The sequence below is a fragment of the Labrus bergylta genome, chromosome 19 (assembly GCF_963930695.1).
Source record: "Labrus bergylta chromosome 19, fLabBer1.1, whole genome shotgun sequence".
Taxonomy (NCBI): Eukaryota; Metazoa; Chordata; class Actinopteri; order Labriformes; family Labridae; genus Labrus; species Labrus bergylta.
In genome coordinates this window covers 13,576,874-13,604,816 of record NC_089213.1, presented here as the reverse complement: position 1 = coordinate 13,604,816, position 27,943 = coordinate 13,576,874, and the positions used below count along the sequence as shown (strand labels likewise).

At 39.9% G+C, this 27,943-nt stretch overlaps 2 protein-coding genes across 3 annotated transcripts in view; one reads left to right on the top strand and one right to left on the bottom strand.

Moving 5' to 3' along the window:
- Positions 1 to 655: 655 nt before the first annotated feature.
- On the top strand, positions 656 to 4,141 carry cfap90 (cilia and flagella associated protein 90). The gene is made up of 3 exons (XM_065948482.1): positions 656 to 853; positions 1,570 to 1,686; positions 3,180 to 4,141. Exons 1-3 carry the CDS (start codon positions 737 to 739, stop codon positions 3,366 to 3,368), a joined length of 423 nt encoding a protein of 140 aa, XP_065804554.1. The 5' UTR covers positions 656 to 736; the 3' UTR covers positions 3,369 to 4,141.
- Positions 4,142 to 4,290: 149 nt separating this feature from the next.
- adcy2b (adenylate cyclase 2b (brain)) overlaps positions 4,291 to 27,943 on the bottom strand; it is a 38,215-nt gene continuing 14,562 nt past the window's right edge. Inside the window, exons 5-25 of one of the 2 annotated variants that reach the window (XM_020643168.3) lie at positions 27,771 to 27,919; positions 26,437 to 26,548; positions 25,108 to 25,235; positions 23,655 to 23,813; positions 22,282 to 22,414; positions 19,769 to 19,963; positions 19,642 to 19,682; positions 19,480 to 19,560; positions 19,040 to 19,109; positions 18,679 to 18,776; positions 17,833 to 17,917; positions 15,650 to 15,787; positions 14,152 to 14,280; positions 13,195 to 13,379; positions 11,633 to 11,717; positions 9,655 to 9,813; positions 7,510 to 7,656; positions 7,268 to 7,375; positions 6,453 to 6,567; positions 5,309 to 5,433; positions 4,291 to 5,220 (exon numbers count right to left, since the gene is read on the bottom strand). In XM_020643168.3, the coding sequence (XP_020498824.1) occupies positions 5,068 to 5,220; positions 5,309 to 5,433; positions 6,453 to 6,567; positions 7,268 to 7,375; positions 7,510 to 7,656; positions 9,655 to 9,813; positions 11,633 to 11,717; positions 13,195 to 13,379; positions 14,152 to 14,280; positions 15,650 to 15,787; positions 17,833 to 17,917; positions 18,679 to 18,776; positions 19,040 to 19,109; positions 19,480 to 19,560; positions 19,642 to 19,682; positions 19,769 to 19,963; positions 22,282 to 22,414; positions 23,655 to 23,813; positions 25,108 to 25,235; positions 26,437 to 26,548; positions 27,771 to 27,919 (2,595 nt within the window). In that variant the 3' untranslated portion in view covers positions 4,291 to 5,067. Of the gene's footprint in view, positions 5,221 to 5,308; positions 5,434 to 6,452; positions 6,568 to 7,267; positions 7,376 to 7,509; positions 7,657 to 9,654; positions 9,814 to 11,632; positions 11,718 to 13,194; positions 13,380 to 14,151; positions 14,281 to 15,649; positions 15,791 to 17,832; positions 17,918 to 18,678; positions 18,777 to 19,039; positions 19,110 to 19,479; positions 19,561 to 19,641; positions 19,683 to 19,768; positions 19,964 to 22,281; positions 22,415 to 23,654; positions 23,814 to 25,107; positions 25,236 to 26,436; positions 26,549 to 27,770; positions 27,920 to 27,943 lie in introns of both variants that reach the window. The other variant, XM_020643167.3, reaches the window with a different exon arrangement.

Sequence of the window (27,943 nt, the reverse complement as noted above, 5' to 3'; positions counted from 1 at the left end):
CACTGAAAAGGCAGAATAGAGTAAACTCGGGTCAGTTGAAACAGAATAAAACCTAAGTGAGCAGGAGAATTAGGCTACATCCCTTGTGATTTTTGAGCACGATATTTTCAATATGATTTACAGCATGATATCTGTTCTCACTAAGCAGTTTCACAATTTTGTATGTTGTTTTCCTATGTTGTTATCCGATTCACCGTTTTGGCCATTTGTGGTAGGCCTATAATGTGTTTGACATGTTTACATTTTTATCATGCATTGAAATGCAAGTTAATGCTGTTTTTACAAGTTATTTTATCCTAATATCCAAGGAAAAAGTTCCAAAGTGTCCAAGGTTTGTTTTTATTTGACCAAAATATATATATATATATATATATATATATTTTATAAAGTTTGAATCTGTAATTAAAATATCTGTTTCTGTGATTCTGGATTAACTAATGTAATGTCACATTCATTAGATTTTATATTTCGGTGTCCTGAAATGTAGGACAATTGCCTATCATAACATTTCAGATACATTTATTCTTAGATTTGATATTGATTATTGAAATTATATGCAAATAATTTGTAAACAGTCAAAAAGACTGTGATAGAATTCCGGTCGTTCTAGAAGGCCAGCAGCAACGCGCCGTGGCAGCGTCGTGAATCAGTAACCTAGCAACCAAAGACGCCGACGCTCTAGGGGACGTGCAGTCTGGGATCAAACTATCTGTGGATTTGTTTTTTAGCCACTAAGATGGATGTATATCTCGAGGCACAAACCAAACCGATCGCCACCATATCTGCCTTCAGTCATATCCCAGCACGCCGTGAAGGACCAAAAGAAATGTCATACTATAACAGAGACTCTCAGGTAAAGTGTGGGATTTGAACGTTGTTTTTAGCCATAAGCTAACCCCACTGCTAGTAAAGCTAGTTAGCCTTAAGCTAAAAACATTAGATTCAACCACAGACTGTGTATTGATTCAACATGATAACCTACTTGAGCAATCTAAATAATACATTTATTCTAAGTACAGTCTTCACAAAGGCTGTCGAAGATAATACTATTTGGAGAGTTGATTCAGTTAAATGAATTAAGGACATTTTAGCATACTTCCTAATTTATGAATGGAACTCAGGGAATATTATTAACATGTAATGTATTATATTAGCCTAACATACTTTATGTATCCACACAGGTACTTCAGTACTCATTTACAACTCTTTGAAATGCATGAGACATCCTCAAATGTTTGTCTTCACATCAAAACCCAATTCTATCAAGTTAGGAATATTAATTTCTGAGCTAAAAAGAAATTAACCTATTAAGGACAAATATGTATACTTAATAGAGGGAATATTCCATGATCATATAGCCACAAAGGAAAAACCCCTCTTCAGTTATGTTGTAAAACTAATACTTTGTAAGAGGATCATTTAAATTAATAAATGACAACAACTGGTTACTGATCTACCAAAGTGTTGATTTGGTGTTACTGTAAGAAATATGCTGGGATAGGTCTTACTCCGGCCTCTGGCTGAGTACCCCCTTTGAATTAAACCTGCCCACTTTCTGTCCACTGCAAGGCTCCAGAAATCTCCACCTACGACCATGTGTTCCATCAGGCTGAGGGATATGATATGCGACTACATCGAGATGACAGAAAACACTATAAAGGAAGAGGACTATACATACATGAAGAGGTAATGACTCCATTGATTGAGTGACTGTTTTAGGTTTTCATTATCTTCATTTAAAGGAGTTGCAAACGATGAAGCTGAATTCCTGGATGGATCAAATAAAGTGTTGCTTTGCCTAACTTCAATTTGATGTATTTCAGAAACTTTACTATTTATACTTCCCAGTATTAAACAAACCTAATACAGGGGCCAGCCAGCCCTAAGATGATCAGTTCATCACTTGAAGATCAATTAAGAGCAACTGCTCAACATCTCCTCAGCTTGTTTCAATTTGACCTTTGTTTCATTCTTAATATTTTATATATTCAACCCAAACACTACTAAAGAGTCAACCTACAGCTGCATCTATAGCTCTAGTCTGGGAGGACGTTAAAACATTATTTGCATTGGATTTAATATGCTAACAACTGCAGTAAAGCACAAACCGACTTTTACCACCTAAAGCAGAGGTGGGCATCAGGCGGCCCGGGGGCCACATGCGACCCCCATCAACCCTTAAAGTGGCCCTCAGGTCAATTTTTACACATCAATTAATTGGAACCATGAAGAAAACAGAAAAAACTGCCATGAAATCATGAATACCAGAAATATGTCCATAATAATATATGATCACTGGTATGTGTTGAGTTAAATCGACTGTAATCGTTTAAGTATCCTACAATTTGGCCCCCTGGCAGTCAGAATTAAATGAATGTGGCCCTTGCTGTGACCAAAGTTGGCCATCCCTGACCAAGAGCAAACAAAATAAGCATTGACACCTTGATATACTGTTTCCTGAACACTAGAAGAGAGTCCTACTTATTTGAGCTTTTTCAGCTTAAAGATGTTATTAGCAATATAGCTTTTGGAACTTCAGTAGAATATGAAATTTTTTTCTATAAACAGCATACATACATTTTAATATGCTCCTTATTTATTAGTCTGTTAACACTGTCACCATGTGCAGCCTGACATATATGTCTGAGTTTTATGGCTGCTTTTGATTCTGTTTCATCTCCATCGTGTAATTATTCATGTCAAGAAAAGTAGCTCAGAGTGCATTTCTGGGTCACTGAAAGCAGAGAGGGTGGTGAACAAAGCAAACCGCTCACACTGCTGAGCGTGTAATTACGCAGAGTTGAGGGGTTGGCCGTCAGCATTGGTGACAGCTCTTGCTGAGTTAGGACGTTTTTGTTCTGGAATTCACATTTGAATATGAATTCAAAACTACGTATGCAAATACAAAACCAATCAGGGAATCTGCTACAGCCAGATGCTGGCACTCTCTCTGTTCTGCACATATTGAGCCTGAACTTCTAAAATTTAGAAGCTCTGAATGTTAGAAAAAAATCTGAAACAGTACATTTATTTGCATATATTAAAATAAAAAAGACATCAGTCTATATCTGTGATTGGCCCATTAAGGCTGATAAGGCTGGGATTTTCTTTTGATACATAATTTCTTGTAGAATTGTTATTTACTGTGTGTATATTTGCCTTGTCCTGTTTAATCCCAGGAAAAGGCCAGAGTTGTTCCTGTGCGCTCATCTGCAGAGTACGGCCAACATCCTGTTCCTGTCATCTTTAAAACAAATCCTACTTTCAAACGGGTGGCAAGCACTAAAGCGGATTTTTTCATGAAAAATGGTATTATCTGGACTGTGGAAGAAGGATATGGATCAGTAGTCCCTTCTTTAACAACCTGAAGTATCACTGCATGTGTTATCAAAGCAGTCACCAATAAAGCGCTGTGGTTTTGCAAATGTTTTAGTTTACTTGATGGGTCAATGATAAAAATTCCAACTTCAAATAACTTTATAAAATAATGAGTAACTGTGAAATCCAATTATTATAGATTTCATAAACCCCAGTTATCAGCTTGTCTAACTTTATTTTTAGTTCTCTGGCAAGAGACCTTAAAGAAGAAATGAGAAAAATGGCAGTGACATTTCTGAGTCAGATCATACTTACCACTAAACATTGGCTCTTCCGTTTTTTTTTTGTTTTAGATTTGTTTTTGTTACCTTCACATGGTGCAATCACTCAACTCGTCTGAACCCACTCAGCTGAGATCAACCTCCTACACAAATAAAAATCAGCACAAACGGCTCTTATTTTGCTTTTTACTCGGGTAGAAATTTGGGCTACATTCTGAGCAATAATGCGGTCTTTGAATCTTGGTGCAGAGTTCATTTAAGATGATTAAGAGCTAATACACATGTCATGGTATTGTAGAAAAAGTCAAATATAGTGGATTGTGTAAAGCAAAGACTTCAAACCTAATTGAGTTCATTCAGTTTTATGATTCTTCTTGTTCACATGGATTATTTGTTTTGGGAAGATTGTTGATTAAAAACAATAGAACATACAGCTAAAGACACATTACATACCGCTACATTGCTACTGTATAAATAGAACCCAGTATTACTGATGCTTTCTGGCTTTTTTTGATCACAATAAACACATGTCCGCAAAAATATATACGTGTATTGTCTCCTATCATTCAAAGCAATAATCTTACCAGCTTTAGACTCCTGTGAGCTGATCGTGCAATGGTTTATACTTTGAAGAGTCTTTTATGGTGCTTTTCTGTCGGATGCACTAAAACAATCACACACTGACAAAAAGATGGTTATTTATATACAAATGTTTAATGAATAACAAAAGGATGGCAGTGAACAATTACACTCATAGCTGTTGGTTTGTCTCCAGATAAATTAGAAAAGAAAAACTCTACTTTCCTCTACTTGGATCCTGCGCCCGAGTCCACCTCCTCTTCAGTGGGACACAAAATGCAGCTCTACAGCTATAAATACAATTCACAGGTTTTTGGCAAACTACCCACCACTATGGCGACATACTGGCATCAACTGCTCTATATGACAATAAACTATTGTAGCATCCATTTGGAAATAAAATGGAACAAACCAGCGCTCTGTGCCAATCAGGCAGATACAAAAAAAAAAAAAAAAAAAAAGCACAGCTCAGCAGGCAGCTCAGTTTGCTCAAGTATAAGGCTCTGAAGCACTAACACTGGCATGGCTAAGTAGCTCCACACCACTAGTACTGTACAGATGGGTGACTGAGGTCTTCGAGAGCTGCACTAATGTAGCAAACCTCTCATAAGTGAGGCACTCCTTTAGACAGTGATGAGACTCCATGGAGCAAAGTCCTTTTGTTACACTTGAGATGTGAAAAGCATCCAAAATGCGGCACTGGAGAACTGTGGCAGTGCTCCTCAACACCACAGCTCTACATTGTGTTGCTAAGGACAAAAGTGGTTCTATCCATTGTACTGCTGGCCTCTGATAATGGGTGTTAGCTACAGAGCATGACAAATCACTTCTACAGCAACTTTGTTTGTGTTTTGTGTTCTGAAGTCTTATTTTTCTGTTATTGTCATATTCAAGGCATCACAGTCCCTTGTGACAGAGATCGGGTCATCTCTGTGTGTACAAAGTACGTCTTCAGGTCACCCTTGCCCTTCACATTGATGATGCCCCGACATGAACACATGTACCCAAGTGTCAATAAGATAGAATTTGTCTCCTCTGTTACCTGTATTAAGAGAAACAAAAATGACTGGAATTAGAAGTTTACAAGCATACTGGAAGACATGCTTTTGCATTTTTGTAAGACATCCCACCTGTATTTTTCCCAGTACGCCTGTAGTCTCCATCCTACTGGCCACGTTGACACTGTTTCCCCAGATGTCGTACTGAGGTTTCTGAGCTCCAATAACTCCTGCTTTCACTGGGCCATGGTTTATCCCTGAGCAAAAACAAATGCAAACCACAAACCACATCGCTGAGTCTCTGCAATAAACAAGAAAGTTGCACTTGTGAAGATCTTGTTGCATTTGGTGGAACTTATGGCTATATGCCGAAATACGGGCATGATTTTTTTCTGATGGTTTTGAGTCTCGTCTGAATTAGGGCTGGGCGATGTGGACCAAAACTCATGTTTCGATATTATTTCGCTGAATGACAATACTTGATATATAGGGGTAGGGTTTCAACTATGAGAAAGTTCCTGTGGTCCGAAAACGTCATTTGATCCTGCGCCGCAGGAACTATGAACTATTTTAGTTCCTAGAACCCTGTTAAGAGGAACCTTTTTAGCTCCTGCTTCAGAGTAGGTACCATGGCGGTGCAAATGCAGACAGAAAAAAGTCCCCATGGTGTGTAGTTCTCAGGGAACCCCCTAGCGGATAGTTCCTCTTTAAAAAGTCCCCAGAACTTCTCGGTCCGAGACAACTATTGTTTACAGTCTGACTAGCAACTTGTAATTATACAGTTGTTAGAGACAACATCACATCATTGTTATCCATAGGGATAAGCAGATATGATTTAGCTATGAATATCACTTAAATAAATACTGCATACAAAAAAATTAATAAACAGATTTGCATTCATATAGTTATATCAAGACACTTCAAAGAACAGCAGGTCCAGAACATATTATTCAGAGAGATGCCGTGGAAATCAGATCAAAACAGAAGCACGTAAAAACTAGTAACAGGCAGAAACCGAGAGCACATCAAGACTCATTGGTGAACACCTCTCTGCCTCGAACAGATTGGCCAAGAATGTGGTATAGAGATAGAGGAAGCACTAAACTTCAATCTGCTTGTGACACCCAGATTATTATAACTAAGAATACTGTACATGAAAGGGCTTTCATCAATGGGCCATAGGTTCATAACTCAGACAGACAATAATTTAACCTAAGATTTAAAAGATCTCAGCATTACCCAGCAAAATGTTCACTCTGTGAAGAATTTTTCTTACCAATTCTGAGTCTGAAGTCGTTGAAGGAGTGTTTGTTGATAACATCAAGCTTCCCCACAAGCGCAAAGGCAAATTCCACCATGGTGCCAATGTGCATGTACTGTCTGTCATGTTCCTGAGGGAGATGCAGAAAATGTGTTTCATCCAGTTTCTGAACCAAGTTTGAATAAGAATGTGTTTACATTAAAAAAAACAAAAAAAAAAACAACTAAAACTGTATTTGTCCCAGAGGAGCTATTCAAATCGATAGCAGTATATACACCTAGACTAAGATGGCTCCTTCTGTGTAAAATTGAAGAACCCAGCTGGTGAGCTACAGTAGCAATGGCTTGTACGATTGCATTAGCAAAATTAGGCATGTTTCCTACCAACTTAGGAGATTCCTTTAAAAAATATGCTGCTCTATTTCTGTTTGATGATCTCATTTCCTTGCAGTGACTTCCCTCATGTATTTGAGCTCACTGATGCTTTAATGTTATGTGAGACACATTTTTAGTACAACCCACACAAAGCTCCCCATGCAACTAACACTTTGATGCTTGAGTCTTATCGTGTGTTGTGACCACTGATGAAAAGTGACAAGTTGACTGAAAATAATCACCGTTCTGGCACCTGAAATTGGGGTGAGCATGTGAAAAAAAAGAATCTTGTTCTTTTACTATCAAATATGAGCTCTAATGAAAACTGGACGGTCTGAAAGCGTTGATCTCCATTTTGGAGGAAACAGTGAACACTCCATATTAATATGAATGCTTCATATAATTCTAACTGTGTGTGAATATGTTTGAAATGAGTCCATGTGTGTTAATGCATGCCTGTGAGCACTCTGGTCCTGGTGTCACATTGAGTCCAGTTGCAGCCATGTAGGTGCTACCAATGGTCTTTATCTTCTCCACGCCGCTGAACTTAGGTTTGGACAGCAGCTAAGAATGCAGAAAGAATCCAGTAAATAACACAGCACACACAGAAAGAGGAAATAACACTCTGACTGATAATGATAATGGTTTCCTGCAAATTTTTCTCTTCATGTCAGATGGCCCGGGTGAGCAGAATTTACCTCATCAAAGTCAGCTATGATCTCGTTGAGAAGACGGAGGCACTCCAGTCCTTCCTTATTGACATCTGACTCAGTGTAAAACTCTTTGAAGTCTGGGATGGAGGCGAACATCACACACACCGACTCGTATGACTGATGGTAAAGATCCTGGTAATGAGCAAGAAGAAGATAACAGCTGGGTGTGTTGTGTTGATCGAGAACCAGGGAAGGAAAGTTAAAAAAATGAATGCTCTGTGTATTCAATGACTAAACCCCAAAAAAGATCTGAGGTGAAAGCCTAAAGCCTGGCTCACACTGTGCCATTTTCCCCCCCGATTGTATAAAAGTCGGGGTGGCATGTCAGCTCACACTGTACGACTGAATCGTTCACGACGCCTGACCAGACCTTTATGCGCTCACACTGTACGACCCGATTGTCGGGCACGGCCGGAGAGCTCACACTGCATGAGTGAAAACAGGACGGAGCGTTGACATTTGTTAATAAAGTTTCATTTGAAAACTCCAATGGACGGCGGTTGGTGAAAGAGAAGGAAGTGGAAGTTGTTGTAGGATACAGGAAAGTTGATACAATCGTAGATATATGGATACAAGTTTCAGAAAAGTGCTGCACTGATGATCTGGACTGAACACAAAAAAAAACCTTAAAAAAACGCTGGGTCCTGCCACTGGTCGCCATGACTACAGTTCTCCCTTGTCTCTATTGTAGTCACACACACAACTTCTGCCGGACACTTTCACGACGTAATCGTCAAGATTTAAAATTCTAAATATCAAACATGTTTGAAATAAATCGAGGCATCCCCGACGATCGCCGGGCAGATCGGGGACGTTAATATTGGATCTTTGTACCACTCACACTACAAGATAATGTGAGCAGATAATCGGGTCCGAGCAGCCTTGAGTGGGGAGAGACCCTGCGATTGTCGGGAAGGACGAATCGGAGCTCAAATCGGCCTGATTATCCTGCGGTGTGAGCCAGGCTTAACACTGAACAATGACACTGGCTCTTTAAATAAATAAAGTGGAACTTTAATCATCCCTGTGGGGACACTGGGTTAGCACAGCAGCAAAATAGAGGCAGGATTCATCATAGGGAAGACAGAGAGTGAGATGGATGTTTAAGAGTTGTGATGAAAAATGTACAGCAATGGAACAAGTTAAGAGGAATTTGAGAATAGAAAGGTGGCAAGTTGGCTACATTAAATACAAATTGTATGCATAGGAAGTAGAGGTGGGGTAAAAAAATCGATACAGTATTGCGATATTTTGTGTGGTGATATGATATCGTCTCATGGCAACCAAGTAACGATATTTATCATATTATATTCTAGATATGCTTTTAAAATGTTTAACTGCTGAAGGGGTTGCATAATTCATTTTTGAACAAGTTGAATTGTTAAGAACTCATGTTCAAGTTCAATTAGACTGAAATACAAATAAATAGACTGAAGTGAGATGAACAGACTGACAATATTTATCTTATTTGACAAAACAGTTCTTGATTTAGTTTAGTGTACTGGACATAATATGCAATTAAAAATCTTAATCGCAATATATTGTATCGTAATTCTCAGCATATCGGAAAATGTTAAAAATCACAATAGAATCGTATCGTGTCTCGAGTATTGCGATAATATCGTTTTGTAGGGACTCTGATTCCCACCCCTAATAGGTAGCATACCAAGCATGTCAACTGTAATAAAATGAAAATGTATTTAGTACTTTATAATGAGAAAATGATGCATGTCATGTGTTAAAATTTAGCAAAACAAATTAATATGTTTACAATATATGTGTACAAACACAACTCTGAGTGTGCAGATTTAACCACGGATAGCTATCGAATTTAGCTAAATGCAATGAAATGAAAAAGTTAGCCTGGTTCTGTCCAAAAGTAACAAAACCAGACTTACAATGACTAAAGCACACACATGACTAAATAACTTCAAATCAATACAAAAGACAAATTTGAAAAAAAAAAACAAGATTATTACAAGAGGTTATGTCCTGGAATGCGCGTTGACCAGCCATACTACATTTCCAGGGTCTCTGTATGTAGCATGGCAACCTCAGGGTGGCAACAAGAGTTCCAGGCTAGTTGTTTCCCCACTTATGCTAAGCTTGATAGTTAGACCAGGAACTCACCTCATTTTTCCAGTTCCGTCCCAGGAAGTGTTCTGCGACATGGGCCGGTAAAACATTCTCCAGCAGAACCCGGTTAAGGTTCTCCATGGTCTCGATCTCCTCACACTCCCTCTTGAACTTGTCCCTCCACAGGAAGTCCAACCTACAGTAATATTCATTCTGTTACAGGAGGACACAGAGTAAAGACACCTGCGTCATTAACACCCAGTACTCTGCTCCAAAGCTTCATGGCACTGAAGAAACCCAAACCTTTATCAAGAAAGGAACTAAAAAGGTTGATGAGTCAGCATCAAATACATTACTCCTGTGGTTACTGGAATGTGTCCATGATATAAGGGGGTTTCTCATCGATCAGCTGCCTGCATTGAGTTCTGCTAGATTCTACTAAATGGAAACTACCGGTATGTAGGATTTCTGCAAATATATACCCAACTGAGACTGAAGGCCTTTCTTTGTATTCATAGAAAAGTAATGTCTCAGTAAGACTACATTGACACTGAGGTGCTTCGCTCTCATCGCCCAAGGAAACACTAAGCAGGCAGGACTGTTTTGCATAATGGATAGCCATTGTATTTGCTTTTTAGTGTTTTGTTTATTAACGCTGGAGGGGTTGAAGTATTTATTGGGAGAAAAACATCTTGGGATTCATTGTTTGTGTATCAGATGGGTTCCCCTGTAACATACCTCGTATATATCCGAGAGCCCTAGGCTACCATTAAGCTGGCCCCTCACTGTATGTATGGATGTGCAGTAGAGTATGTGGGTGCTGTTTCAGTCTCATATGAGATATAGATCATGTGTGTGGTGAGCAGTCTGGATGATGTATGTGTGCACTGAATACTTGTTCCCCTGAGTGAAGCAGGGTGCCAATTTAGAAGACTCCAGCAGTGTAGGTTCATACCGCTCAGTGCTCAAGTTCAGTTCTTTTGAGTTGATTGCCTGAGGCCGAAGTAGAAGTGATGACTATCTTATAACGCGCTAAGGATAGTTAGCATGAACTACTATATGTGGTGCATACATACAGTATGTGTTTTCAGTTTGAGTCCTTGCGTCTCTTGAGGAGAGAGGAACTCCAGTTCCTCCTTTGGTCTAGAAAGTAGGCCAGATGACACGTTGCTCATTTCTGCTAACAAGCCTGTAAATGAGCTTTGCTCCATCGCGCATCTGTTCTGGAGGGATGAATTACAGATGCCCCTCATTCTCCTAACCTGCTTTCTCCTCCCTCTGACTACATTGCTAGAAATTGGCTCATTAGGATTGATGGTGAATTTTTTTGCAAGGCAAATGTGTTAATAGTATTCTAAAAGCATGTGAAATGCTCCCCAGGCTTTGTGCCCTCATATCAGGCAGCACTTTAGCTAATTTTGCATCAAAAGCCTTTGGCAACACCACACTAACCGACCTCTTGTCAGGATTCTTTGGAGATTATTAATTGGGCATTTTAGTGTGCTAAGTAATACACAAAGAGCGACCAGTGGACGAACCCAATTAATCCTGGAAGACCTCAATAAGAGTGCAGCTTGGAATAAGATATGACAGTTACAAAGAGTTTACCACAGCAAACCTGTGCTTCCAAACAAATGCTCCCCTCCTAACGTTGACAGTGACCCAGAATCTGAACAACACATGGAGCTTTTTAGACCAAATGTGGCTCTCAGGAAGCCCTAGTTTTGAGTGAGAAGCTCTTGGGGGAGTCTTTCTGTTGAGAACAGCTGCTTTGGGGTCAGAGCTGATGGATGATACCTCAAAAAGATAAAGCACAAACACCAAATCTGTGTCAGCCGAGTTTAGCTCACATATTAAGTGAGGGGTTGGGCTCAGAAAAGAGGCAGCTGGCCAGACTGGCTCTTCCAATGCTACAAAGAAGTGTTCATTAGGAACAAGTATTTTGGTTTGAGCGAAACCTTGAACGTATGTTTGCTTCCAGATCTTGTCTTGGAAATGAGTGACCATCATTTCAGACTTTCCAACAACTGACCTGTCTTGCTAACACCAGCAGCGTGATAAAGAAGATGAAAAGAGACACGGAGCCCATCGTCTTAAGGTCCTTAAGCACTCCTGGCCTGGATAAAAAAAAGAGAGACAATATAAATTATTCAAAAATTGATTTTCTGGTGTCAGTTCTTGATATTTTTTTTATCAATTTTGAATGAATTGATTCTACCACTATGTGCTATCTGTGTTGTCAAAGCCTGTTGAGCATGTCCCCATCATTGTGGCTCATGTGTTGTCTAAAAGCGTTTCAAACAATGACTCAGCCACAGTTACGCTAAACCACATGGTATTAGATTACATCAACATCGGTACTGCTGTTTGTTACAGAGTCAGCCGGACATCATGGCATCAAAAATATCCACTAGTCCATCGAGTGTGTATCAACTGGCTGCCCAAAATTGTCCCTGACTCATGCATTACTATTATCGTCCACTAAGATTAGCCAGTTAGCTGTGTGTGCTAAACCACAGATAAGGTCATTATGAAATAAGAAAACGTTTCAAGATAAAAATGAGAGGAAACTTTAAAGTTTAAGTGGGAAAAATTATTTAAAAATTATTATTATTTTTTTTTTCTCTCTCCAAAAAACTATTTTGGAACTGAAAATACTGTAATAATATTAATGTTGTATTTTTGTCTCCTTTGAAACTTAATGACATCAAATATGATAAGAAAAAAAACATTTAATGATAGATTGATGGTATACCAGTTAATAATGTGCTGTACTTATTATTTGTAAAACTTTATTATCATAAAAAAAATACCTGGTAATGTATTTTCAATCTTTTCACAGTCTATTCATTGATATTGAGGTAAAGGGTTTGGATCAATGAAATGACAAGGGACGTTAGAAATCTATATTTTAACACCTGCAGGATTCTACTGAAGCTAAACTGTGAATTCTGCACAGCTCAAGTGAAGCACATGGTTGATATGAATAAACTCAGTATAACTTGTGTGTACATCAGGAGATGAGTGCATACAAAGTCAGTGGAGCTCGTCATAACGGTCATATTTATGGTGTTATATACTCAGCTATGAGGCCAAAGTGAGACTCAAAAACAAACAGAAATATGATGGACTGAAAAAGTTCCTGGTCTTTCTCCTTCAGTCTTGCTCTGAAAACTTTTTATGCATAATGGAATTGGAGACTCCAACTGTCAGTCAGATGTGAAAAATGTATTCAGCTCCATACAAGAATCTTCTGTATCTCATTCTGCCACTCATCACCCTCCTCTCCCGGCGTTACACTGGATTGACAGTCATGCGGGATACTGCCACCTCAGCATTACCTCTCCCTCTGGAAACCAGGGTTCATTCTCATTAGTCATTTTCATATTCTGTGCTCAGCTTACACAAGCTGGCTGCATGGTCAGAGAGGGGCCGAGGCTTTAAGCAGATAGCATTGACCTTTGGTAGGCCAAATAATTATTTCTTTATCACTCAAAATGATGTGTGTGTGTGTGTGTGTGTGTGTGCGTGTGTGTGTGCATGCGTGTGTGTGTGCATGCGTGTGTGTGTTAGTTTTGCACAGTTTTCAGCTACCTATCCAGTGTATTTTTTTGGTACAGTGCTTTGCTAAATCCATCCAACAATGAGGCGTGTGTCTGGAGAATGATGATGTTGTAGATCACCACGGCGACCAGCATAACCACCATCTTCAGCTCATAGTTGATCCTCAGGAACACTGAGCAGGACACCAGGCCCAGAATGCAGCAGTAGATGAAGTACTGGAGATGGAAAGAGTAAGAAACACATCTGAGAAGAGTTGAGGTACTCGACAAGTTATACAAGCAAAGAAAAGATGACATTTGGCTTCATTTGTTTAGTGTGGTTCTTTTTATTGTGTACTGCTCTGACAGCATTGAGTCAGGTAAGATAGTGTATTGTTAGGAATCAAGGGCAGAACACAAGTATACATACCAGCCCGAGAATCTGTCAATATCCTTATATAACCATCACATTTTGTTTATGCTTATCCAAAAAGAGATTTAAATACAGACACAATCATTTCTTTCTTTCTATACAGTGTTGTAGGAGGCCAGTCCCATGCTTACAAAAGACAATCCAAACTTCCAGCTTCAGGAATTCCCCCAAATGTCAGACAACCTGGCGTCACTGACGTCTATAGTTAATATTTAGATTGGACTATTTCTTCTTGTCTGGCTTGAATCCATGTCCTTATCTCAACAGATTTAAACAACTGCATTATAAAAGTTCCCTTGTGAAACTGTGAGAATTGACACGGCTGGCTCTTTTTCCTTTAAAGTAGAGAGATGCATATTTGTAACAGTGAACAATGGGAGAGGCTGCTGCAGCAAATGCCTTGCAGCAGATTTTACACCATCATGTAATGTAAATAGGTTTATTTTAGGTTATGGGAAATGTTTCCCTGAATGTTACGGCATAGGCTGTAACGGCACGAGTATGAGTATGATACTGGTGTTCAGTAATTGAAACAAATGTAACCTTTTCCAGCTGTTGTGTTCCTGTTGTACTTACTGGCAGATAAAACTTGTCCTCCCCCAGGTTTTCTTCCAGGTTGTTCAACAGGGTTTGATTAGTTAGATTCACATGTGGAGCAGTTGTCTGGACTTCTTCCATGGAGCCTCCTGGATCCTCCACAAAGAACTACAAAAAAAAAAGGGGCTCAAAGTTGAACCATCACCTAACTTCCGCAGAACTGATAGACATTTGCATTTCAACTCTTAAAGAGTGGCCAAGAAGACATGCTGTTGAGTAGCGTAAGTCATTTACTTAATACTGCTGAATGATGTGTCCTTCAGGTGGACACTTAAGGCTGGATTTAGCAGAGTAAAGCACTACTTGTTTTAGTACTCAATCTGCAATTTGAGACATTTTGTACTCGCATTAATCTTTCACCTTTCAGCAGGTTTCACATTCTACAAGCTCTCACATCACATTTTACATTCTACAAGCTCTCACATCACATTCTACAAGCTCTCACATCACATTCTACAAGCTCTCACATCACATTCTACAAGCTCTCACATCACATTCTACAAGCTCTCACATCACATTCTACATTCTACAAGCTCTCACATCACATTCTACAAGTTCTCACATCACATTCTACATTCTACAAGCTCTCACATCACATTCTACAAGCTCTCACATCACATTCTACATTCTACAAGCTCTCACATGTCATTCTACAAGCTCTCACATGTCATTCTACAAGCTCTCACATCACATTCTACAAGCTCTCACATCACATTCTACAAGCTCTCACATCACATTCTACAAGCTCTCACATTTTGCAACATCTCTACCTTCATAGATTCAGCAGAGACATGTAAAACACAGTTCACCACTGACAGTGCTGTCAAGATGAATTCCCTTATTAATGATTTCTTGGTCTCATTTGATATAAAGTGTGCTTACATTGGTCTGCTCTTTATAATGACCTCATGTATGTAAATCTTTGTTCAAGAACTTTAACATACAAGTTTGAATAAAATTATAACTACTGACATTGTCATCAGTTAAATACAACTAACAACAGTAAGACAAACAAATGTTACGTAAGTGATGAAACTGACACAGCAGACCAGGTGGCTTATAGTTACCTATTCTTTTTACATTAGTTCTGTATTAGGCAATGAAAGGGTTACTTTTGCTGTCATATTCAGACCATAGCGAAGAAATAAACCTTAACAAAGACTATGTCAAATTGGTGTAAGTTTCATTGCTTGTATTTATGCATAACACTTTCTTGGGATGTTTAGTTGTTGTTTTTTTTAAATCTCACTTCGTGGAATATTTAACAGTTTATATATCATTTTTAAGGTGCCTTTTGTCTTTTCTTCCTGCTGTTTTATCTTCATGTTAACAGTATGATTTAAATCAAATAATAAAGTAATAATCAAAATGCCGATCCCATAATGCTATTGCAGTGAGCTGGGCTGTCCAACAATAACTGACTAGATCATCGCACCAACAATATCCACAACATCTTAAGACGTTTAACACTCCTCACCATATTGAAGACAGCCATCACCAGTATAAGAGCAGTGGTCGTCATGGTCAGGACCAATCGCAGCCAGGGATTGTTGGTTACGATGATGCGGGACGAAGTGGGGAACCAGGTTAGAGAGCAGAAGGACCCCTTTCTTCCCTGCTGAGGATGCAAAGAAACAGAGGTAATGATTAGGGCCTCTACTTCTTCATGTCCCGACCAAAAGTAAATTGTACTTCGGTGGTGTCATCTTTGCTGTAGCTTATATGCTCCCTTATGAAGTTGTTACTACATCTCAAGAAATTAAAAACAAAGCCAGAAAGTAGAACACCAATGGTTATCAATCAAACAAGCCACTATATATGAAATCCAAATCAACTGGACAGGAGAAAGTACATTTATTGAAGTTTCTTATTGGACAGATGGTAAATTCTACAAACAAAAAGATACATTTTCTTGCCAATTCAAGCAAAGACTTACAAGGACATATAGGCCTGTAGCAGATTTATGGTCTTAAAGAATGGAATTGTGCTTTGCCTTGAAGAAACATTTTCAAAAAATGTATTTGCCCACAGCAACCTTCTTCATTCATTCACAGTTGAAGAGAATGCTTCCTTTCAATATAATGCTTCATTCATCGCTAACTTACACATAAACAACTTGCACATAGGGTTTAAGCACACAAATTCAGAGTCTTGTAAGTTAGCCCTGTTGTTACTGACAACAGCAGCATTCATCAAGAGCATGTTCATAACCTTATTCACAACAGGACTGCACAGCTTTTGCACCCTTTAAACCAGATGACAAAAAAGACAGTCTTATTCACAAATGACCTGCAAAGGGTTCAGTGCAATGTGATCTGCATTACATACAGGAGATGAAACCCCAAACTCTGCAATGATCAGGAAAACTATTCCAATTCTGTAGGACCTAAGAATCTCTAAAATATATATAAATACATGTCTTTGTCTTAACTATTATTAATATTAACAGGGGTTTAATCAGTCGTCATCCACGTGTGGACAGATCTGGAGTAATTGTGCGTGACAAAGATGAACTTGTTGGTTTTTTCTTCCAGTTGCCCTTGCTTGCTCCATTCAGAGAGGAAGATTTGTTTCACATCAACTCACATCACTTTTTTTTATAGACTGGCCTCACAATAATCTTAAAAAAAAAAAGGTCTCCTCCCCTCCTCGCTCAACATCTTCATGTGGACAAGACGATACTCCTTCAGAATGAGAGCGCAACTCTGAGCAGACTGAAGGTGCAGATAGCTTCTCTCAAGATAGAGGGAGCCAATGATGCATAATCTTTGAAGCGAAGAGCGGCCTCAGTCCATTCTAAGTGAACCATGCCCTGAGTGTTTAATTGACCGTTAGAGAGCTGAGTGTGACCTTGTGTCTGCATCGATGCCACACATTAGCTTTACACAAGTTAATGTGTTGGTCAGGGCAAGCTCAAGGTTATCCATAACTCTCCATTTATAAGAAAGTGCTGGACTTCATTGATAATAATACTCCTTTGAGGAGCGAGATGCACGACGTATGACAGAAAAGTGTAATCGTTCTGCAACAGTATAAATGACTTACAGAAGGATGCGCGTGTAGACTGGATTTGCAGTGTTTGCCGTTAATGCAGTTGTTTCCAGCATATCGTTTTATTTGCAGCGCGTTTCAGTCATTGCATTTGTTTTGCACACGTGCTTTTGAATTTGCATAGTTTCAGAATTCACTGCATGCTTTGCCAAATGTGAGTCTTTTAACGGTTGCCGAGCATTTGCACTTCTCAGCCACCTTAAAGTGAGCTCTTCTGGTAGAAATCATTTCTTGACAGTACCTGGACCACATGTCAGAGGTAGCTGTGGCAGCTGGTAACTTAAAGTCTGCACTTGTGTTTGACAACAATTTACAGAAATCAATGCAAGAACTATTGTTTAAAGGAATGCTTAAGACACATCACCTAACGTGATACACAGGAACAAATAATGGGGAGCCCTTTAGGATAAGCCCTTCTAGCAAGAGAACAATTTATCACATTGAAGCTAACAAGCTAAATGGTTAAAATGATCAATATTGTTTACAGGGAAGCTCCAAAGCTGATCTACTGACACAAAGTGTCAAGTGTATATAAGTGTAGTTAATTAAGTGTGTTCATTTTCACAAGTGTGTGTTTATGTATTTACTAAAGAATTAACGCAGACCTACCAGAATGTGACCCGCAAAGCAAAGGAGCAGGATCAGAGCCAACAGCAAGAACGCCAGGCCAAAGGAGATCCCCAACACAGCAGTTCTGCAACATAACCCCCCCCCCACACACACACACACACACACACACACACACACACACACACACACACACACACACACACACACACACACACACACACACACACACTTACATTACTCTAATCCCACTTGGCACTCCTTGGCTTCTGCGGTGCCATCCAGGCCAATAAATGTAATGAAGGTTCTAATGTATTCTACCTCAGACCTGCAGTCCATTTACATTGAGTAAGCATAATTGACAATTGCAATAGCTGCATAGTGGAGAGGCGTCATAAACACGTTCATGTTTCTCTTTTTCCAAGAAGGAACACGGTGTTTCTTTTTTGGGAACCCTGCCATCTAACTGATGATTTTCATGTCTTAATGTGCAGAGCGACGGACTGAGCGAAGACAAAAGAAGAGAAAGACAGAGGTAAATTAGACAATCAATGACGCCTCAGAAGCTAAATTACCACACTGGCGACCAAAGGCAGTAAATTAGCATGAACGAGAATGTCTCTCCTTGCCAATAAAGAGATGATGTACTTCGATTCACCTGATCTATAATCCCAAACACGGTGCTCTTTCATTTTGGAAACGCTTTTTAGCATTCTGCCTCTTGCACACCCCCCCCCCCCCCACATCCTCTTCAATTTCAGTGTGGTCCTGCTGACGAGACAGCTGGCGTCTAATGGCTTTTTCACATCAACTCGCTGCCACAGCTGGAGTGTGCTGAGGCTACAGGGGAATGTGCTGTGCAAATCGTGTGATGGGCTGCAGACTTACTTAGGCAAGACGAGGACCTGCACTATGAATATACAGCAGAATATGAGGCAGGCGCAGGTGACATAGTACTTGAAGGCTGGTAACGTTGTAGATCTGTACTGTGGAAGGGAGACAAAGATAAAGAAATGGGAAATGGATTCAACATCATGAGAATGGTTAACATAACAACAGAAAAAAAATGCTAAGTTTAAATCTATAGTTCATGAGATAGATTTTAGGACAAAGGTTCACTATGGAATATATAGAGTCCTATAAGGTTGTACTTCCTCCTTAATGACTTCTGGTTTGCTGAACTATACAACTCTATTGATTTGTTTCCCAGTCAGCAACGCTGGCCAGACTTTTGAATGCATTCGCCTACCTCTTTCTCCAGAGCTTTGTTGTGAAAGAACAATGAGATCCTCTGGATGTCTTCAGACTTCAGCCACTGCCTGAGTACACATGTGAAACAGATTCAGACCAGACCATATAGAGGGACCAGGTTCTGGAGTGCGTTGTGTGGTATGTTCCTGTTGGTTCTCAAATGAGCCAAAAAATGCTAACTTTGTTATAATTCAATATGATTGCCTCGTCAAAAAAAAGTAAATAACATCTGTTTTGCATTACATTTGAATTGATCGAGAGGTCTCTTACAGTTGTTGATTCAGCCCCATTATCAGATAACGAGCAATGAGGAGGATTCCTCTGACTGTGGATGCTGACTTGATTTTCATTTCGTCTTTTACTTAGTTTCTGAGGTGACATTAATTATAAAGAGTGATGCAGACATGAGATATGTATAAGATAAGATAGTTTGCATACTTCTGCGAGTTGATGCCATCAATGGTGCGAATCATTCGCTCATTAAGCTCCTCCTCAAACCTCCTCCGTTGAGATTTGGACCTGGATTCAAAGGGAGGGAATGACAGATTTGAAGTGATTACATACTTCAGGATTATAAATGCAGTGTTTCATCTGGCTCACCTTTCTCGTCTCTGGAAGTGGTACTGCCCCATTGGAACATCCTGGAACAGGAGTCAGACCAGTTATGTATCAGGGCCTGATGAACGCACGTGTGTGGCATAGACAGCGAGCTCTGCATTGTACTCACAGTTGTGTTGATCTTGCCGTTGTCTGTAGTCATGCTGTCTCTATGGTGGAGGTTGGCAAAGGGCTTGGCTGCGCCCCAGGACTCCAGGTATCGAGTCATTCTGACAGACGCCCTCATCTTTCCGCCATCCAGAGAGGGACGCGAGCGCAGGCCAAACACAGGGCTGTGCCTCTCGGTCTGAGGAACACCAAAATACTACCAAAAACCAGATAATGTTAATATCATTGCTATGAACCATTTCTTTAAGAAGGTTTTCAAAACAGTCATCCTCACGTCCATCCATTTTCTATACCGCTTTTTCCCGTTCTGGAGCCGATCCCAGCTGCCATTGGGCGAGAGGGCGGGGTTACACCCTGGACTGTTTGCCAGTCAATCAAAGGGTTGACATATAGAGACAGACAACCACACTCACATTCACACCTACGGACAAGTTATAGTCACCAATTAACCTAACGAGCACGTCTCTGGACAGCTACGCATGCTAGGGGAGAACATGTAAACTCCATACAGAGAGGCTCCTGTCTGACGAGGATTCAAACCAGGAACCTCCTCGCAGCTCTAACCACTGCACCACCGTGCAGCACAGTGCTTCTCTTTGACAAATACAGCACCACTTCACTGCTGAAAGAAAGATCGACCTGTATCAAGCATGCAATTTTTATTCTTTTTCTAATGTTGATTAAAAAAAAAGTACAAAAGGAAAAAGGTAGCTGTGTTTGTCAGATGCTTTATGTTTTTTCATTCCCCTGGTGAATTATTTCAATTGCTGATGAAGACAGGTGCTGTGACTCACCAAACGAGGCACATGGGCCTATAAGATCTGAAATAGACCACTGTCCGTAATGTCGGTGTTCATTTCCTGCGGGTGAACTGAACCGCTCTGACAGTGACAATCAATGTCAGTGACAGTGGAGATGACACCTCCTGCAACCCACGCTCCATATTTGGCCTTAATCCATTCATGGCCACTTCAAAAACCCGCACAACATACCCAGCCCTTTTTTTCTGTCAATGTCTTATAGGACATGGAAAAGCCATCTTCTAAACAAACACCCCAAGGACACAGAGGATCAGCTTGTCATATTTTGCAAAGATTTCCAATTAGATAGTTATGTTCAGTTTTAAGAAGACATAGTATCACAATTTAAACATAGTAAGTAAATGCATAAAGTCTCTACCTACATGTTGCTATATGTATTCATACACACATACTGTAAATTTCAAGATGAACCTTTAGTAATAAAAGTAAAATGATGACTTCAAGTTCAATATTCTCTGCTAAGCTATTTGGAGAGCAATTCAAAAGTGAAAATGTCAACAGGAGCAGACTGGGAGAAATGATTGCTGACAAGTCACAGCGACTTTTTCCACACTCTGATTGTAGATTGATAATTATGGTGAACATTTTTGGTTATTCAATCCAATTTTAAGCAACATTTAAAGATAATGAGACTGACAGAAACGTAATGGCTATAAAGTTTGTTATACTAGCTCAGTTCTAGCTTTTCAACATCGGACACATGGGTGTTGTGGTGATGAAGTTCCCTGAAGAGGCAGCTCTTTAAAAGTCTTCACCAACCTGACCTGGTTTAAAAGGAAAATCTTCAAGATGTTGCAGGCAACAAACGCAGTGCCTCAAGCAGTGAGAGTGAACACAACATCCAACAGAATCCAATGCGGATTACACTACTTTACACCTGTAGAAATGTTGGTTATTTGACATCGTAATGTCATTGGTTTATTGCCCTTTTTCCTGAAACTTGATATTGTCAAAGTTGTTCAGCTGCCTACTGTGCTCTTGGCAGGATGAAAAGGTAGCGTGGGATCTTTTGTACTAAACTGACCTGCAAAATCGAAAAAACTTTCGAAAGCAGCGATGCTGAAAATAGAAAATCAGATAATATATCGCTGCATTTAGGCTCATTATGTCACCATGACCCAACACACCTGCCATAAGCAGTTTCTGCTGCTCAAACCGACAAGTACTGAGAGTTTAAATTCACATATCATCCTTAGTAATGGTTTCTAATACAGTATATGTTCAAAACACAAGTTCTAAATAAACTGAGTACAATAAACGTTCTTACAGCTTTGTGACATTTTGTTTTTCAGTAAATCATTTTGATTTTCAAATGGTTTATATATATATATTGAAATATTTCTTCTAGGATTGGGGGAGGCGTAGGATAACAAGGAATCTGCAGCATGATCAGTCACTGTAGCACAACCAATGAAGTAATAAAAACGATAACTCTGCAGCTGTAACTAAATTAAAGCATTATAATGAGCTAATGTAGGATGTACTACTTCAGGTTAGGATTCAGAATAATATCATATTTTCAATCTGTTTATGTTCATCCTTCTTAACTCAGCTTTCAAATGTGCAGAGAATGTACAGATTTAGAGACAAAAGCCTACTTCCTCTTCTCTTCCATGTGTGAGAGTAATCCTTTCAATGAAACATTCTGCCCACATGTGCACATAGAGAACCATTTAAGTAAATGGTAACTGACCTTGGGGTTGATGACAAGGTAGGTGACCACTCCATGTTCTTTCAAATAGGAGTCTCGACTCTGCCCGTTTCCCGGCTCCACTTTATATGAACCCTTCAAATGCTCTAACGTCACAGAAGAGATGTGGACCCGCCTTGAGATGAGACAGGAAGGGATAAGAGGATAGAAACAAGAGAGGTTAGGAGCTGACAATATTGTGGCGTCAACAGTATCAGACAAATGATTTACTTTCCTCATCTATAACCACACAAAACCTTCCACTTCAGTATTCAGCTTTGTTAGTAACCCTTGCAAAAAGAGCGGATAGAGGATGGGATGGGAATATGTTTATTTTTTTCAGATACCATTTCAGCAGGCAAGGGGAGACAGACCATTAGCAGCGCAGTTAGACAACATGCCGACACTATTTTTAGAGCAAAATACACATAACTACCGGAAACAATTTTCCTGTGTTCTCCAACATGCAGACAGACCTAATGGACACATAACAAACATGGAGGCTGATAGGTCAAATAGGGTATTGAAGCTGTGATTGTCTAAAATGTTTAGAATGGGTTAAATAAGAAACATTAATTTCAGATGATTTCTGATTGAACTTGTTCATGGAGATACTGGAATACCTCACCTCCAAAATCACACCCTCAGTGGCATCATCATATTCAGTGTCAGGCAGAAGGTTAACAGTTTTTATTTTCCTTTTTTGGTTATATTTGTGTTTTTTTTTTTTTTTTGTCTTTGATTTGTTAGGACAGGTGAAGAGACAGGGAATATGGAGCGAGACGGTCGAGGACGACATGCTCCAAGCAGCGTCAGGATCAGGAGTTGAGTGCAACGAGGACTATAGCCTCTGTACATGGGGGCGCCTACTATACCAACTGAGTTATTTCAGCTCTCCTTTACTGAATTACACAAACATACATTAAGAACACTAATAAGGCTGCGATATATTGTTTTGTTTATGGGAGCTGATATATGACATTCCATGCTGAATACTAATAAACCTGACATTTTCTCACCACAAAGACGAAAAGAGCATTTAAAACACAATGAAATGTGTTATTCTTTAAGATAAAAAAAAAAAAAGCCTTCAAACAGACTTGTTAAGACAACTCTGCACTTAAAATTTAGAGTCCATGCATTTGGCCACTGGGACCTGCTCGTCAAGCTGTAGAGCAAATGAAACTGTAGTGGGGCTGATGGGAATTCACTGACTTGCTAGTCAAGATTAATAACTGTTAGAAGTAAGTGTAAATCAAATCCCAAAGCAAAGCTTCTTCTACAGACTACCAACTTAATCTTGCAACTTTGAGCTCATTCTCCTAGTTTGCCAAACACACACAAATAATAATAAAAAAGTATTGGTGATGTCTTACCCTGGCACACCCCCTGCCTCCATATGATTGGCTAGAGTTACGTCATGTGACCACACATCATACTGCCACTTCCTGAGGCCAATCACCCCACACAGGACATTCCCAGAATGAACTCCAACTCGCATGTTGATATCAACTCCTGTGGCATCTCGGACCTTCCTGGGGAGAGCACAAAGCATTAAAAATATCCTCTTAGACGAGTATTAGTTCACTACTTCAGCTTCTTAGGGCACGGTCACACCGGCAATCTGTACCGTGCCTTAGCACGCGTCACCCCTAAAGTCCAGTTCGTTTGACCAATGTGATCACTCGGTACCGTGCTCAAAGACGGTACACTTCCTTGGCCCTGGCACGCTTCGGAGAGAAAGACCACGCATCTCTTTAAATGTTTTAATATATTAATGGCTGTCTCTGATTAAAATTACTCAAAAATAAGCCTCAAAGTCAGTAAAGTAGCTGTCATGTTCTCTGTGTTGTTCTCCGATGTGCAGACGCCGACTCCACTGCGCGTCCCTTTTTTAAAAAAAAATTCTTCCACCTGTTTGTAAACTGAGCACGCTTCACAATAACATAAAGCCATGCATGTGCAGTATTACGACGTTATGCACAAGAGGTAACCGTGTTCAGGCCTGGTTTGCCATGGAGCAGTGTGACCGCAGGCCGTGCAGTCCAGCGGGGGAATGGCGTACGGGACAACATTGCCAGTGTGGCCGCGCTCTTAGCTGTTTTTATTTACTGAGGGTGTCATGACACAATAAGTATCGAGTGCCTTGTTAGATGCATAGATGGAGTTGGACGTTGTTAGCCAAGCACAGCATAAAGACAGGAGGCAGGGAGAACAGCTAACCACGAGCTGCCCAAACAGCCAAAGCCTAAAAATCCCATCATATTTATTGCATCAGGATAAACCACTTGAAGTTCATCTCCATTTACTGTTAACACATTATATATTTCTGATTTCAGCTCTTACACAAACAGCATTTTTTGATCTAAGTCAAAATAATTCAGTGTTTCCTTTTTCTATCGGGTTAGGAATCATCCAAAACAGCACTTGAATAGAGATAATGGTGAATCATATCAGTGGCAGATGGTGGAGAGTTGTTTCTATGATGAGCTTGTGAATAAATGCTAATGTCATAAAGGAAACATATTAGTAATAAATAATGTTTATGGTCTTGCATGAGAAATGACAGAGACAAAGAGCAGCGTGGCTGGGAGGGAATATTTGTTTGGGATTTTATTTTGTTTGTTCAGTTGGGAGGCTTATCATATTGAATTCACATTGTGTTTACTCCAGAGCTCAAACAGAGCTGTAATCAAGCCCGGCATTCCTTCTGTTCAATCTGTTTGACAAGCGTGTGTTTGTTTGTGTTTTTGTTTGAGTGTGTTTGTGAGAGAGTGAGAGTGAGAGCGAGACAGAGAAAGAGAATGAGAAAGAGAGCTGGTATTTTACTTGATGGCCTCACACATATCCAAGCCCATCTTCACGCAGTTCCTGGCGTGGTGAGGCAGCGACTCAGGCAGGCCAGAGACACAGTAATAACAATCTCCGAGGATCTTGATTCTCATACACTCGTTTTCCTTAGAGAGAGAAAATAAAGGTGAATTGAGACAGGTTTCACATTTTTTGGTTCGGGTTCTTTCAAAAAAACAAAAAACTTTTGCATGCTCTTTCTCACCTCCACACAAACCTCACACATGCACAGTCACAGCCATCAAGCCCAAAATCATACACCCACACACATAACCCATTAGCTCTTCTTCCACATGTGGGATGTGTTACAGCTCATCGTTGCTTCAGGTTTATATAACCGCAGCTTCCTCGGGCGGGAGGACAGACTTGCTGGACACAAAGCAGAGAGGAGCCTGGCTCAACCGTTTCAACCCGAATAGCAGAGGACCCATGAGACTGCGAGATACACTCTGACCAGCCCACACTGCTGCACCTGCAGCTGTTAGCGCGCACAGAGCTATGAGAAAGTACAAAACCAAGGCCGTCACTGGCTGCAGGACAAGAGAAGACATTCATTTCAAGGCCACGCTGTAACGTGATAGACAGCACAAGACGGTTCCCGTATCTCACATAGGCTCTTTTGTAAAAAACACAATTTGTGCGCAATTTTCCAAATGGGTCAACTGTTTTAAACTCTCAGAAACGTCAGCTAAGATCTCCTCTACTGAACCCATAACATTGTTATGTGTCTTTAACAACCTATCTGCAATTGACAACATGTTGTATTCAATACAGTAATCTCTTAGAATGAACCCCGTTTTTTAAAAATGTTTTAATTGTTTAATTATTTATTTTTGGGGTTGGGGGAGGGGAGGGGACAGTCTAGATGTCCCATGTATCCAATGTATGTTTCTCCTATGAAGAACTGCTCTATTCTCTCTGTATTTAACACCTTCAGGAAACATCTTCTTTAATCAGCTGTGGTTGTTTTGTCCTGGTTTGTGACTTTCTTTAAGTTTAAAACACATAAAAGGACCCCTTTTTAATCGAACCTAAACGAAGGTGGATTTGTCTCTCTTGATGTTTGATTGTTCTAAAAGAAAATCTCCATCTTGTGGTGATGTGCTTCTGAATTGCATCATAGAATAAAAAAATGGTATATTCTTTATGTCTTATTCCCTTTATCTACAGGAAGAATCATTAACACAGACGGTTGCATCTAGCACCCAAGACCCAAGACTACAATATGATTATTTTTCAGCCATTTCTGCTGATTGCTGTCATGTCCTTGTATTTAAATTGTGATGCTTAAATGATGATGGGCATTACCTTTGCAATCTGGTCAAACTTGCCAAAGAGTTCATTCAGCATATGGACAAGTTCGCCTGGGGAGCAGTCACTGGCCAGCCTGGTGAAGCCCACAATGTCAGCGTACAGAATGCTGGAAAAAAAAAAAAAAGATTTGTAAAAAAAACATGATAACCGTCCATAACTTTAAAAACTGAACCATCAAATGAAACAAGGACTGGCTTGTTTTTCACTTGATGTGATTGTTTCATGCGGTGTTATCATCAACTAATCAGTTGAGTTTGTGGGAACACAGGAAGAAAAGATGACTTATGTAGAAAAAGAAATAGGACTGTAGCTTATTTATCTTGACAAACACCTTTTTTTTGACTGCACAAGTTTTGTTTTTGAACTTTATTACCTATGAATAATTTAAATGTACACTAGGTACAACACTAGCATTTAAGTTTAATGTCAAACGAGATTAAGCAACCTACTTGCCAGATATTTAAAAAGGCAGTGTGACTAAAGTATCACGTCATGCATTGTGTCTCTATCGCCTCAGAAATGTTACAAAATTAAAATAAAACGTGTTTGACTTTTTCCCAAAGAATGAGGATGATATTTCAATAATAATAAAAACACAGCATTTAACCCACCAAACGCAGCAGCAGACATGATAATGGAGGCAGCTGCTTTTGATCGGCTCTCGACTAACTGTCTAGTGTAGGAGGATTCAGCAGAATCACAATACAAGCTGTTCTCGGGTGTACGGTCTTTGTTCTGGAGAGATTACCCTCCTCACTTTGAGCTAGATCATGTGAGAATCAGTTAATAGGAAGACCAACAAGAGAGCATACACACATACTGCATACACACTCACACACTCCTATGAGCACACACACAGCCTCTTACACAGCCTGTAGCGGACAACATAAGGAGAGGCTTTATGTTTGGCCATGAATGTTTCTTTGAACCTCACCATATAGAAGAGGGTGTCATCAAGAAAAGGGAACATAGGCTCCTCTTCATTTGGCAAAGTGACCTCACAATACAATGGAGGTGGATTAACTCTGAATTGAATTTGGACTTGACAATAAAAAGGAGTTACAAGACAGGATGGAATTGGAATTGGAGTTGGAATTTTTTGAGGAGAGTAGAATGAAGCTGATAGAGGGGCCTCGGAGTGACAACATATAGGAGCAATCCAAATGTGAGAGTAGCTGGAAAGTGGAGGACAAAAGAAGACAAGGGGAGCAGCTGAGATGAGGAGGGGGGGGGATGAGATGGTATTTGAGAAATCAAGAGCTGAGATGAGAGCAGAATAACCTTTACTTTGTGAAGGCACACATACATGAGAATAAAAGGAACCCAACCTGACATTGGTGTGCCGTTGCACATAGAGGTTGTGGAAGTTGTTTGTGCTCTCAGTTCGTCCAAAGTTGGGTCCTTGCAGCCGCTGGATGATCTCGGCTTTCATCACTCTGGCTATGTGAGCGGGCAGTAATGACAACAGTAAACGCTCCTGGAGACAGGGCGTGGGCAGGGA